Genomic DNA, 13,528 nt, shown 5'->3' on the forward strand with positions numbered 1-13,528 from the left:
ATGGCGGTGAGCGGCCGGGCCGGGCTGGGGGAGCCTTTCATTTGGGGTGCCACCCCCGCGGGTCCTCCCCGCTGCGGGACACTTGGCGCTGCGGCCCTGCGGGGTCCAGAGGGGATTTCGGGGTGGGGAGGGTGTTGTGGGTGCGCCCGGCGGTGCTCCCGAAACGCCGAAGGAATTTTCCCGCGCGTCCGGCGCCGCAAAGGAGAGCGCCGGGCCGGTGCAGGGTCGGACCCTTTCCCTCCGCTCCGGCTGCGCTGCGCTCGGAGGATGGATTTACCCGTGTCTCCCCCTTCCGTGTGTTTCGATTGTCATTCGGGAGGGGGGCAAATTATTATAACTTATCGGCGATCCGTATACGCCCCTCCTGACCGCGGCCCGCATGGCAGAGGCCACTGGAGGCACTAGCCCTCTCTCTCCCTGCGGCCCCCTGCCCTCACCCTCCCTTCTGTCCTTGCAGGACTCCGAGTCGCAGTCAGCGGTGACCAGCCCCGCGCGCAGCTCCCGCCGCGGCGATGCCTTCACGTCCAGCCCCGGTCGGGACCTGCCTCCCTTCGAGGATGAGTCCGAGGGGCTCCTGGGGACCGAGGGGCTCCCCGAAGAGGAGGGAGAAGGGGAAGAGCTCATTGGGGAAGGGATGGAAAGGTAAGAAAGTCGTTCGGGGGGGATTGTGCCAGGCGATGGGGTGCTGGGGATGTCAGTGCAGCCAGAGACGTGGGAGGAGCTCTCTGGCCTTGTGGGATCTGTCTGTCCCTCTGCTGTGCTGGTGGCTGGGGTGCGGGGCCTGAAGAACTGCTGGGCTGACAAAGGTCAGAGTATGGTGTCATTTGTATGGTGTCTTTTGACTTCTGGGAGAACTGAGCCAAGTATGGTCCAGGTAGAGTAAACCAGGATCTGCCTGGATGTGTGATGTGGATTCAGCCCAGCTCTTTAATTCTGTAGGCACAAATTTTGATGTTGTTTTGCTCAGCACGGCCTCCCAGCAAGCTGAACTTGGCAACACAAAGGCTGGAATGCTGGCATTCCTAACCATGGTTCTGGAGCCCTTTGCATTCCTAGCCATGCTGCTGGAGCCCTTTACTCCAGGACATTTTCCACTGGGAAGTGCCTGTCTGCTCAACACCATTCTGTCCTGCTGCAGAATAACTGCCCTGGTGTCTACCCAGCAGTAGCTGAAGAAGGGCTGCTGAATCGCTTTCCTGGCCTGATTCCCTGCTCTGTGTGTGTGTGCTAGGGACTACCGCCCCATCCCGGAGCTGGATGTGTATGAAGCAGAGGGCCTGGCCCTGGATGATGAGGACGTGGAGGAGCTGACTGCCAGCCAGCGGGAAGCCGCCGAGCGCGTGATGAGGCAGCGGGACCGCGAGCTGGAGCAGGGCATGGGCCGCATGAGGAGGGGGCTGCTCTACGGTAGGTGCAATGGGCTGTACAGGTGTGCCCACCCTGTGTGCTTGGTAACAGCCTAGCCCTTCGGGGGGAGCTGGGCTCTTTGGTCTCAGGTTAATAGGGGGGTCTCTAGAGCTTGATTGTGTCTGGGCTCGTAAAGAAATCATTGGCTGTGGGCTTGGCTGGATTCCCCAGTGCAGGATCCCTTTCCTTTGGGTTTCCTAGGAGCTCATTTGGTGACCTTCTGGTTACTGCTGAAACCAAGTTAGGATCCTGGGCCTGTATCAAAGGGTTGGGAGTCTACCAAGTGTATGCTGTAGAGTTGTTGGTGTTGGTGCTCCTCTACAGGCTTTGTGGGCTGGATGGAACAGCCTTCGATGCACTTTCAGCTTGTTCCTTTGCCAGTGCAGTAATGGATTTGAATGTGTGCTGTTGCATACAAATCTTCAAATTCACACTCTGAAAGTCCTAGCTATGCTGTGGAAGATATAGGACAAGTCTAGAACTGGATTTAGGCCGGCCCTGGGATGTCTCTTGGTTTGTATCCCAGGCTGTGACCTCTTTACTTCCACAGCCTATGCAGTCCCACTGTGACTAATCCACAGAGTGGGAATGGGAATCCCAGATCTTGAACAGTTTTTCCTCCCACCCCTTAGACAGTGACGATGAAGACGAAGACCGTCCTGCACGGAAGAGGCGGCTGGCAGAGCGAGCTGCTGAAGGCATGGAAGACGAGGATGAAGACATGATTGAGAGCATTGAGAACCTGGAAGACATGAAAGGGCACTCAGTGAGGGAGTGGGTTTCCATGGCAGCTCCCCGGCTTGAGATCTATCACCGCTTCAAGAACTTCCTGAAGACCCACGTGGATGAACATGGGCACAATGTCTTCAAGGAGAGGATCAGTGACATGTGCAAAGGTAGGGCTGGGTCATTGGAGGCTCTCTCTTTCTTTATGTGGGCTACAGTACTTTGTGGTGATCCAGTACAGAGGTGGATATTTTGCTGCCTGCCCTCTTTGTTCCAGGCATTGAATCAGCACTTTAAGAAAGCCTGATGCTGATGGAGATAAATGAATAATGGAAACATGTCTACTGTTTTCTTTGATTCTGGCTGACTAATTAGAAGGCCCCTGGCGTCTGCTCTTCATTAATATTCATTTCATAGAAATGCTAGCAGAAGAATGTGTGGGGCAGCAGACATTAGTCTGCAAGTTTGTGATCTGAAAGAGACAACAATTGCTTGCTGTCTGCACCAGTTACTTTCTCACACTGGAAACTGGATTATCCAGCAAGGGGACACAAATAGACCTTGTGACTTTGGAAACTGTGTCAGTGTTGCAGCCTTGTATTCTGTGTAGGCACTGCCAGAAGAAATGGTCATTAAGGCTGTCATTGATGAGTTTTAAAAGCAGAAACTGTCACATCTAGGAACAGCTCATGTAGCTGTACTTGTTGTATTTTTTATATTGAGCAGAATCTTGAGCAGTGGAACAAGATCAGTTTTATAGAGCTGGGAAATAAAAGGCATTTGTCTCATCCATTTCCATGAACATAGGACATAGGAGGTTTTTGGCCAGCCATTCAGCACACATAATGTCTCTCCTATTAACTTCTGTTTCCTGGAGGTCTCTGAGAGAGTTGTGTATTGGGCTGAAGCTTTTGAATTTCAGGAACACTGAGCCTGGGAAATATCTGTGCAGAACTGGAGAGGAACAATCACAAGCTTGGTACTGATGAAGAATTTGTTAGAGAAATAAATTTAAAAGGGTTTTCCACCCATTTTCAAATTGTTAACCTCTCAACTTCAGAGAAGGTGCAGAGATCTACTAACTGCAGCCTGCAGGATACAGGCTTGTCTGTTCTGGCTATCTTTTGCAAACTCCTTGAGGAGTGAACAGACTGAAATTAAAATTCGCCCTATCTTTTTCTTAAGAGAACAGAGAGAGTCTGGTGGTGAACTATGAGGATCTGGCAGCCCAGGAGCATGTCCTTGCTTACTTTCTGCCTGAGGCCCCAGCAGAGATGCTGAAGATCTTTGATGAAGCAGCCAAGGAAGTGGTGCTGGCCATGTACCCCAAGTATGATCGAATTGCTCAGGAGATCCATGTCCGTATCTCCCACCTCCCTCTGGTGGAGGAGCTGCGGTCACTCAGGTAAGAGCAGAACTACCAGCAGTGGCTATGGGGCTTCAGTTAGGCTTTGGGGTGCTCAGGACTCACCTGTGAGCTAAACCTCTGCATAAGTCTTAACAGGATAGCTGAGCTTAGCACAAGAAAAAAAACAATCACACTAAGGATGAACTTTCACCATCCCTAAGGTAAACTTGTGCCTTGCAGCAAGAGTGGTGCAAGTGGTGCATTTCTGGAGGGTGTTTTGCCTTGTGTGCCCTGCAGGCATCCAGCATACCTCTGTCTTTCCTCAGGCAACTGCACTTAAATCAGTTGATCCGGACCAGTGGAGTGGTGACAAGTTGCACAGGGGTCCTGCCTCAGCTCAGCATGGTCAAATACAACTGCAGCAAGTGCAACTTCATCCTAGGACCCTTTTTCCAGTCACAGAACCAGGAGGTGAAACCTGGTTCCTGTCCAGAGTGTCAGTCTCTTGGCCCGTTTGAAATCAACATGGAGGAGGTAAGAGATTGTGTGCTTGCCTGGATGAGAGTGGCTGCTCATCCTGCTCCACTGCCTGTTCCTCACAGCCCTGCTTTGATTCTCAGCCTTGGAACAGCTTGCCTGTGGGGAGAGGGGTCTTCTGCTGTATTCAGGGGGCTGTGAAGATAGGTCTGTTTGAGCTCTTGGCCTGAATGACTCAGTTTATCAACCAGAAGTAATTTGCTGCCTCACTGTAGGTGCTTGGATTGAATCTTTTGCCACAATCATCTTTGTGGTACAGTTACTTATTCTTATTTTAGAAATGCAGACACCCTCTGTCCAGATCTCCTTCCCAGGTTAGGTCAGTCTGTCCTGATCTGTCAGCTAAGAAACTAGAGGACAAAATCGTTGATGTGAAGCTTCTGACTTTCATTCTTTGGTTTGATACCTTTAACCATCACAAGTGGAGCATTCTTCTCCCAGGAACTGGTCTGGTATTTGGGTGGACAAACAGTGTGGAGGCTGAAACACACTGGTAGAGATGCAGCAAAGTGCATTCCTGTCCCCATTGTTGTCTATCACACCCTGGAATTGTTCCTCATCTCCATCCTCCCATGTCCATAGTTTTCTGACTGAAGTACAGTAAATCTTGGAAGGGCCCTTCTCTCTGAGGTGCCTGTGAAAAGCCATGCTGGCGCCTGCTGGACTTGCTGGGTAACTTTGATTTTGCTGCTGCAGACAGTCTATCAGAACTACCAGCGCATCAAGATCCAGGAGAGCCCTGGGAAGGTGGCTGCAGGCAGGCTGCCGCGCTCCAAGGATGCCATTCTCCTCGCTGATCTGGTGGACAGCTGCAAGCCAGGAGATGAGATTGTGAGTTGTGTTGTTCAAGTATCAGGAGAGCACGGGGTATTTTTTGAATACTGACAGCGACATCATGGGAACATCTGTGGGAATATGGGGAGGGGTTGTCCTCAAATGTATTTGAACCTTTCCTGAAAATGGAGAGGGGGCTGTTTGGTACTGTCCAGGCACTGATACAGCATTTCTGGCTTCCCAGGAGCTGACAGGGATCTACCACAACAACTATGATGGCTCCTTGAACACTGCCAATGGGTTCCCCGTGTTTGCAACTGTGATCCTGGCCAACCACATCGCCAAGAAGGACAACAAGCTGGCTGTTGGGGAACTGACTGATGAAGATGTGAAAGTGATTGTGCGTCTGTCCAAGGATGAGCAAATTGGGGAGAAGGTGAGTTAGCTTCAGATATCCCTTCTTTTCCTGTTGATAGCTTGCTGTCACCTGGTAGCTGGATCAGAAAGTAATGAAATGGGTCAGCTGGCCAAACAGTGGATAAGGGAGCTCAGAAATCCGAATTCTCTCTGAATGGTCTTCTGTAGCTCTCAGACAGCTGTTGCTGAGAGTCAGTTATAGGAGGGAAGTAAATAAGAAACCTCCCTTGTACTTCAGGAGGTCAAGTTTTCTGTTTCTCCCATTCCTTCTCTGAGCCTTCTACATCACAACCAGGACTAGAAGACAGGTGAGAGACACTCAGACACTGCTTATATCTGATCAGTTTCCTCTCCCTGTGTCTTAAAAGCCAAGTGGCAGAAATGTTCTGAGGCCAGTGACTGCATCTCTAGTCCCCTAAAGGGGATATGATTGCTTAACTTAAATTGTGGTAGAGATTTTATCTTTGCTTCCTCTATATGCTATGACCTGAATCCAATATTTGGAAGAGCAAAGCTCCTGGACTAGTGCATGTTCAACCTCACTTGGGTCAGATTTAATTTCTGTGCTGGGGGACTTCACTCCATTGGCTTGGCTGTGCTGTTGCTGTAGTGGATGCAGCAGCTTCAGTTGAGTCAGGAGTGTATTAGTCTCCAGCATCAGGTTATTTTCAGAATACCCTTGAGAAAATAAGACAGTTGTTCTTAATATTTGACTATGAAGACAACTCATGTGCGACATAGCCCATTCAAGTACTGTCATATGCAGTGAGTAAGCCTCTGATCAAGGTCCCCAGCTTCACAAGAGCTGATAGCAGGCGTTTGTGATGTCCCTTCTGTACAGCATGGCAGTGGCAGCAGCTTCCAGCACCCGACTAAATAATGTGCCATGCCCCAACAGCACCATGTTTGTGAAGCTCCTTCAGGCAGCAGTGGGTGGGTCATTACTTCTGAAAAAGCCCTCACACCCTGGATAATCAAATACTCTTTGGAGACAGCAGTATCTTCAGAGTAGCTTTGGATATGGCATCTTGCTGATGTTCATGCAAGATTCTGTTCAGAATGGGAACTGGTATTCCCTGGACAACTCTGGTTTCCCTTTCAGATTTTTGCCAGCATTGCTCCATCTATTTATGGACATGAAGATATCAAAAGGGGCTTGGCTTTAGCTCTCTTTGGTGGAGAGCCCAAAAACCCAGGTGAGTGTCACTTGTGTCCTTTGGTCCTGCCTCAGTCAAGGGAGGGCAAAGGGCCTGGGGTTTGTCTGTGCCATTGCAATAAGAGCAGTTAGAGTTGTCTCTGTGGCTCGGTAACAGACAAGGTTTAGCAGACTGAGGGATATCTGTGATTGAGCTGGCTGTTTTATCACACTGAAAACTCTGGTGTGACAGTAGAAAATGCTACGACTGAAAACAGCTCCTGCTGCAAACCCAGGCAAGTTTTTATCCCTCCTCCAGAAGGTCATGTTTAATACTCCTTCAGAGGGTTTGACCTTATGGCACCCTGATTTGTTAACATCTTCTTAGAAGGATGTGTTAGGATGTGTCAGCAAGGTTAGAAGGTCTGTTTTACAAAGATGACTGCCTCCAAAACTGACTTTCCTTCCCCCTCAACTTTCCTGTAAACTGGTTGCCATGCCTGCTGGTTGCCTTCCCTTCAGCTTTGTGGTGCTCAGGGCAGGGTTGCTGCCAAGCCATGCACTCAGCTGCTTCATGGTTTTCCCATTGCTTCCGTAGGTGGCAAACACAAAGTCCGTGGTGACATCAATGTGCTTCTGTGTGGAGACCCTGGTACTGCAAAATCACAGTTTCTTAAATACGTAGAGAAGGCGTCAAGCAGGGCAATTTTCACCACTGGCCAGGGTGCTTCTGCTGTGGGCCTCACAGCCTATGTGCAGAGGCACCCCGTCAGCAAGGAGTGGACTTTGGAGGCAGGAGCCCTCGTGCTGGCTGACAGAGGTGTCTGTCTGATTGATGAATTTGACAAGGTGAGCCCACAGTTTCATCTCTCCGGGAAGTATTAGCTGTGAAACGACCAGCTGTAAGCTCTGTCCACTGAGGGCACACTGTAACTCATGGTGACATCTCCCAGATGACCAAAGTGCCTGCAGTTTGCTTAGGTCCTTGCTGTTCCATAGTGCAGTTTGGTGCCTTTTGAGAGCATCTGGAGCAGATTCCCTTTGGTGTGTTTGGCAGTGGGGTATAAACATAGTTTCACTCTGAATCATTCTTGCTTTTCTGTAGATGAATGATCAGGATAGGACCAGCATCCATGAAGCCATGGAACAGCAAAGCATTTCCATCTCCAAAGCAGGCATTGTCACATCCTTGCAAGCTCGCTGCACCATCATTGCTGCTGCCAATCCCATAGGTAAGTGCTGAGAGGCTACAGGACTATCTCAGGGTCTCAGCATAAGTCCATGGTCATGAGAACTGTGGCACAGCTTCCCTCTGCCTGGTTCTTCAAGTCTGGAGCACAGATCAAGTGAGCAGAAAAGTCTTCAGTGACATACTGGAGGTCTGTCTTCCTCCAGAGCTCCAGCCTTGGAGCCTGTTAGATCTGGATTTTCTCTGTGACCCAGGTGGGCGATATGACCCGTCGCTGACGTTCTCAGACAACGTAGACCTGACAGAGCCCATCATCTCTCGATTTGATATCCTGTGTGTGGTGAGAGACACGGTAGACTCGGTGCAGGTAAGGGCTGTGCCAGGAATCTGAGTGTGTGCTGGGCTTCAGTGCTGCTGTTGGGATGCTCAGCTGCAGCTGCCCATTGAGGTTTTTTTCTGTCCAGCGAGTGTGCTCAGGGTCTGTTGGTGCACTGCTCTGTTGCAGGATGAAATGCTTGCCCGGTTTGTTGTTGGCAGCCATGTCAAGCACCACCCAGGCAGCAAGGAGGCAGTGAATGGGGACACTAACGAGGTCATCCTTCCCAACACCTATGGGGTTGACCCCATTCCTCAAGAGATCCTGAGGAAATACATCATCTACGCCAAAGAGAAGGTCCACCCCAAACTCAACCAAATGGACCAGGACAAGGTGGCCAGGATGTACAGTGACCTCAGGAAGGAGTCTATGGTGAGAATGCTGAGGAAAGGAGGGAAGAACTGTAGGTATGGGCAAAAGAACTGTAGGTAGATTGCAAATCAGTCTGAGGCTGCACCAGCATATGTTGACACATTCTTGCCATTCCCATCACAAAAATCTGTGCCATTGTTTTGTGAGAGACTGGCAGATTCTGCAGTGTCTGCTGAACAGATGATTCTTCATCTAAGTGGAGAGTCTTGCCTGTTGATGATGTGTGGACTGATGGACTGGACACATGTGCAGTGTCTGTGATAGCAAAGTCCTTTTGTTGTCACCCAGTCTGGAAGGCGCACAGAAGATGTTTGCATTCACCCAGATCTAAGTGCTCCTGGTACATTACAGAGAGCTATTATCTGTAAGAAATGCCGTTCTGTTTTGTCTGTGGGATGTCTCAGGCTCATGTCGTACTCTCCACGAGAAAAAGGAATTTGTTGAGGTGTGAGGGAGATTTTTTGAGCTTGGGAAAACTACCTTCTTTTGATTTGCTTTTTGTTTCTTTAACTCCTAAAATTTGCTGGAGGGAACGGGATTGTTAATCTCGGAAAGACCCTAAAGTGTCACAGTGACCCCACAGCATCCCCTTGCACTGTACTGAATTCAGATGCGCAGGGAAGCTGTGACAGGCTGTGTGGCCGTGCCAGCAGGTGGCAGAGCCTCCTTAGCCTGAGTCACCCTCAGAGGTGCAGAGAGCTCCCTGCAGGGTGAAAGGAGCTGGATCGTGGGCCGGAAGGCACCTGTCTTGCCCTGTGTCTTGTACCCTTCAGTAAGGTGTTGCCCCCTGCCCTCAGGCCACAGGCAGCATCCCGATCACGGTGCGGCACATCGAGTCCATGATCCGCATGGCTGAGGCACACGCCCGGATGCACCTGCGTGATTACGTGGTGGAGGATGATGTCAACATGGCCATCAGGGTGATGCTGGAGAGCTTCATCGACACGCAGAAGTTCAGTGTCATGCGGAGCATGCGCAAGGTGGGCACCTGAGCCGGGGGCTGGGGCTGCACCCCAGGCCCCAGGGGTTCCAGTGCAGCCTCCTTGCACTGCCCTGGCTGTGGGAAGAGGCTTCCTGCTCTGCGGGGGTCTGTCCTGTGGAGACAGGCGCCGAGCCTGTGTAAGTGGAGTACTGTAGGTCTGAAGTGTCAAAGAGGTTCCTTGTCTGACCATCCAGGAGCCATCTGGCAGTCACACTAGCACCACCTGAGCTGGGACCAGGGCCACTTCACAGCTACACACACCACACTCACTTCCTTACCTACTTGACCCCAGGTTTTTCCATAGCAGAGTCTCAAACATCTGGATACTTAGAATAATTTAATCATTGTGCAATAACAACAGCTCAAGCTGGGTGCTTTAGAGAAGGGACCCCAAACAAGGCACTGTTCTATGAATGACTGCCCCTTGATAGTCTGTGATGAGGCAATGTCTTTGTTGGATCTGAGAAGGGAGTGTACCTCAAGCCTCTGAGTCAGAAGAACTGCTATGTATATTCTTTTTTGACACTTTCCTTGCTATTTTGGCACAGGGCACCTGCTGCTGCGGCTGCCAGGTGATCAAGCCAAGCAGGCAGTTCATTTCTTCATGTTTTTATTGGGCTCTCAGGGTACAGTTAACCACAGGGTAGCAGTCACTGTGGGTTAGTGTGCAGTCTGCCCTGTTCTCTGAGAAGCAGGGGCTGGCTCCAAACAGCTCTTGGCTGACCATACGCTGGCATTTATCCACTGTTGAGTGTCTGCCCTCTGTCTGGACGACTCGTGGCCTCTCTCTTTGGCCTCAAACAGCCAGCCAAGTATGAGCGTCTGCTGGGGAGGCACAGGGCAGTCTGGGTTAAAAGAAACTGTTCTGTTCCTTGCCCAGGGCCAGCCCCTCCATGGCTGTGTCCCTGTGAGCAGCACAACCCCCCAGCAGTGCACTGCTAGCCCCCCAGAGGCACCAGCACCCCTAAGGAGATTCAACATGGGAATGAAAGCAGTTAGCAGAGGATTTGTGGCTGTCAGAGGGCTGCCACTGCATGTGCAGGTGGCAGCTTGGCAAGGCCGTAGTCACTTGAGATACACTAAGGGCACAGGTGACAGCAGTGTCATTTGGTTCCCTGTGTGCTCTGTGGGAGGAGAGGGTTGGTTGATGTTGGGCACTGCAGTGTGTCACTGTTTCGATCCTCATGGCTCATCTCATCCCTCCTAGACATTCTCCCGCTACCTGTCATTCAAGCGAGACAACAACGAGCTGCTGCTGTTCATCCTGAAGCAGCTGGTTGCAGAGCAGGTGATGTACCAGAGAAACCGCTATGGGGCCCAGCAGGACACCATAGAAGTCCCGGAGAAGGACCTGGTGGACAAGGTATGGGCTTATAATCAGCTGCCTCTGGGACTCATTCATGCTCTCTCTGCAGCCTCAGAACCAGAGGCATTCTGAGACTTCTAACTTCTCTTCCTGCATTATGATACTGTAAAAAACACTGGTGTTAATCAATATAACCCAACATCAGGATTGTCTTCTCTTCCTTGGAAGTGTTGTATTCATCCATCTCTGTTCTCATATCCCGCCCCCCCCCCCCCTTTAAAGCTTCAGGGTTGGAATGGTAAATCCTGTGGTATGGTGCTTATGCAGGTGAATGAGAACTCAAGTTCCCTGGCATCTGCATTTGAAGAAGCAAAAAGCAGAAAAATCTGTGTATGAACTTTTCCAGTCCCTCCTGAGGCTCACTTGCCTTCTCCTTGCTCATCTAAAGGTTGCACTTCTGACTTGGCCTTTCTGTGCAAAATATTGACCTTGCTTGGCACTAAAGCACTGTTTGAGTCCTGCATTAGTGCTTTTCTACTCTTTGCATCAGATGTGTAGAGTAATTACTTCCAGAGCCAAAGCTTGATGTTGCCAGGGTGACCACCTCCAGTCAGATGTGTCTCCCTTGCAGAACTCTCCCACTGGTTGAGGTTTTGGGGGCTTTTGGGTTGGAGTTACATTCTAGCTCTGGTGGAAGTAAAAGGATGAGCTGAGAACAGACAGATGCTGAGCCAGCATCCTCTCTTGGCTCAGCTCAGCACTGCCAATGCTCCTTCCTCCTGACCTGCAGTCTTCCCCTGCTACTGCAGCTCTGGCTCCTGCTGAGCAGAGCAGAGATTGCTGACTGTGAAATTTTATGCAGCCTCTGCTATGGAAAAGCACATGATTCTTACTTTGATTAAATAAACATTTATCTCCCGTCTTCCTCCTCCCAGGCTCGGCAGATCAACATCCACAACCTCTCAGCCTTTTATGACAGTGAAGTGTTCAAGATGAACAGGTTCAGCCGGGACGTGAAGCGCAAGCTGATTGTCCAGCAGTTCTGAGGCTGGCAGCAGAGTCTGCCACATGCTTCTATGAGATGAGACCTCCATCTTCCAGCCCTCCAGGAATGCTACAGGGATCCTGAGCCAGAGGGGCTCGGCTGCACATCCTCTTGCTTGCTTTGTGCCTAATGGATTAAGGGAGTGCTGAGCTGCTGAAGACCTTGTAAACAGAACAGAATTAAGTAGTTAAATGCCCTGTCAAATCTGTTTAGCAACTTCTTTCACTATTTTGCCTTGTAGCTAAGCACAGCAGGGAGAGAATTGCTGGCCATATACATGGCATGTTTTCTGTTTGTTTGTCACTAGTTGTTACAGGCTCCTCTGCAGGAGGGACCAAGTGGGAGCATTTGGAAAGCATTATCCATCCCCCTTGGATTGCAAGCACCCTCAGGGATTCTCTGTTCCCATCTCTGGTGACGCCTCATGGGTGATAATTGAAACTGCTTTCAACTCCCCATGAACCAGCCAGTCTGTCTGCTCCAGGCCTTTGTGCCTGACACTTGACATTTCCCCAGGTGCCCACATGGACTGACCTTGTGCTTAGTTTCTGCAGGGAAGGAGGGGGGAAGCTGAGGAAGACAAGAACTGAAACAACTCTTTCTGATCTTAAAGGTGATCTGTATGGGCACTGAAAACTCCTTCAGTACCTGCTGGGGAATCTCCAAAAGCAGGAGTGGAGAGGCTATCTCTGTGTAGCTGTCAGCAGGTGTGAATTTACAGCTGAATCCAAGTGACATCTTTGACACCTAAACTGAACACCCTTTCTCACATCCATTTGTTGAGGGTGAAGGACCCGATGCTGGTTTTGGGCATGGTAGTTGGAGGAGGCCTAAGCTGGACGTGTTCAGGGAGGACAAGATGGGCTTAGTGTTCACATGCAATCTTCTTAATATGTGTGTTTTAAATATATTTGTTTTTCAATACTTCAGCGTTTCCTTTTTTGGTAACTCCTGCCTCCAAGAGTGGAAGTAAGAACTTAAGTGAGCATCCTGGATGCTGCATGAGCTGCCCAGTGATTTGTAGGGTTAGGTTTGGGTACAATCACATCTCATATTTGCTCTTCAGGTTAGTAGGAACAGCCAGTGCTGGCTCTCAGCTCTAGTTGGGACATCTGTGAACTGATAGCAGGACACAGTTGCTCTGCACCATACCATGAATGCTTCTTTTCCCACCAAGGACCTGCCTGCAGTGGTTCCTTCCCTGTTTATGTTTGTACCCCATTGCAACTGTCCCATCACAGTATTTCCCACCTGCCTTCCTTAAGCACACTTGGGTCAGACAGCCTTGATCTCATGCCTTGGCTGCCACTTAGATCCCAGTCTGGGAGAAGCAGTAACCCCTCTGCAGTGAATGTGCTGCAGGACCTTACAGCATCTCCAGCCTCCCACCTGAGCTCAGGAGGATTTGTGAGCTGGCTGCTGCAGTTGTGTGCTGGCCAAGCAGAGGTGTCCCTGGCTGTCAACACTGTGGTTTTGTCGTGGTGATGTGTGTGCGTGTGTGCCCTCCCAGCCTGGAGCCAGCAGCGCTTGAGCCCTGCTGGGGGCTGAGCACATGACTCTCAGCCTGAAGCTGGCTCTGCGTGTTGCCTCTGTCTGCCAGCTCCCTCCTGTGTATTTGTTTAACTGTTTTGGCTGGTTTTTTCCCTTCCCACTGGGTCTCTGCCTACCAGGACTTTTTGCAGGCAGCCCATACAGACACTTCCTGGTATTCCTTCCCTGCCTGAGCAAGCCTTTGTCCCTGAATGTGGGCTTGGTCTGTGTTGGGGATGGCCAAACTGCTGTGTGCCTGCAACTGCCTGCTGAGGTCCAGTGTGGTTCCTCAAGGACACAGCTGTTAGCACCCTACCTCCTACTGCCAGAGGCCGCAGAGACTGTCCCTGGGGACAGCAACTGCAAGCATTTGCACACTGTGCC

At 50.6% G+C, this 13,528-nt stretch overlaps 1 protein-coding gene across 1 annotated transcript; it reads left to right on the forward strand.

The window, feature by feature from the left end:
* Positions 1–12,538, forward strand: MCM2 (minichromosome maintenance complex component 2). The gene is made up of 16 exons (XM_066327081.1): positions 1–6; positions 458–642; positions 1,232–1,407; positions 2,040–2,303; positions 3,319–3,538; positions 3,808–4,015; positions 4,715–4,849; positions 5,037–5,228; positions 6,312–6,405; positions 6,943–7,193; positions 7,450–7,576; positions 7,788–7,900; positions 8,039–8,281; positions 9,079–9,261; positions 10,471–10,626; positions 11,505–12,538. Exons 1-16 carry the CDS (start codon positions 1–3, stop codon positions 11,613–11,615), a joined length of 2,664 nt encoding a protein of 887 aa, XP_066183178.1. The 3' UTR covers positions 11,616–12,538.
* The last annotated feature ends 990 nt before the right edge of the window (positions 12,539–13,528 follow it).

Source organism: Sylvia atricapilla, chromosome 11 (genome assembly GCF_009819655.1).
Source record: "Sylvia atricapilla isolate bSylAtr1 chromosome 11, bSylAtr1.pri, whole genome shotgun sequence".
Taxonomy (NCBI): Eukaryota; Metazoa; Chordata; class Aves; order Passeriformes; family Sylviidae; genus Sylvia; species Sylvia atricapilla.

Excerpts from the sequence above, each read along its gene's own strand:
- MCM2 (XM_066327081.1), top strand. Across the intron at positions 7,901-8,038 it reads ACACGGTAGACTCGGTGCAG|GATGAAATGCTTGCCCGGTT; the intron begins GTAAGGGCTGTG and ends GCTCTGTTGCAG. Across the intron at positions 10,627-11,504 it reads AGAAGGACCTGGTGGACAAG|GCTCGGCAGATCAACATCCA; the intron begins GTATGGGCTTAT and ends TCCTCCTCCCAG.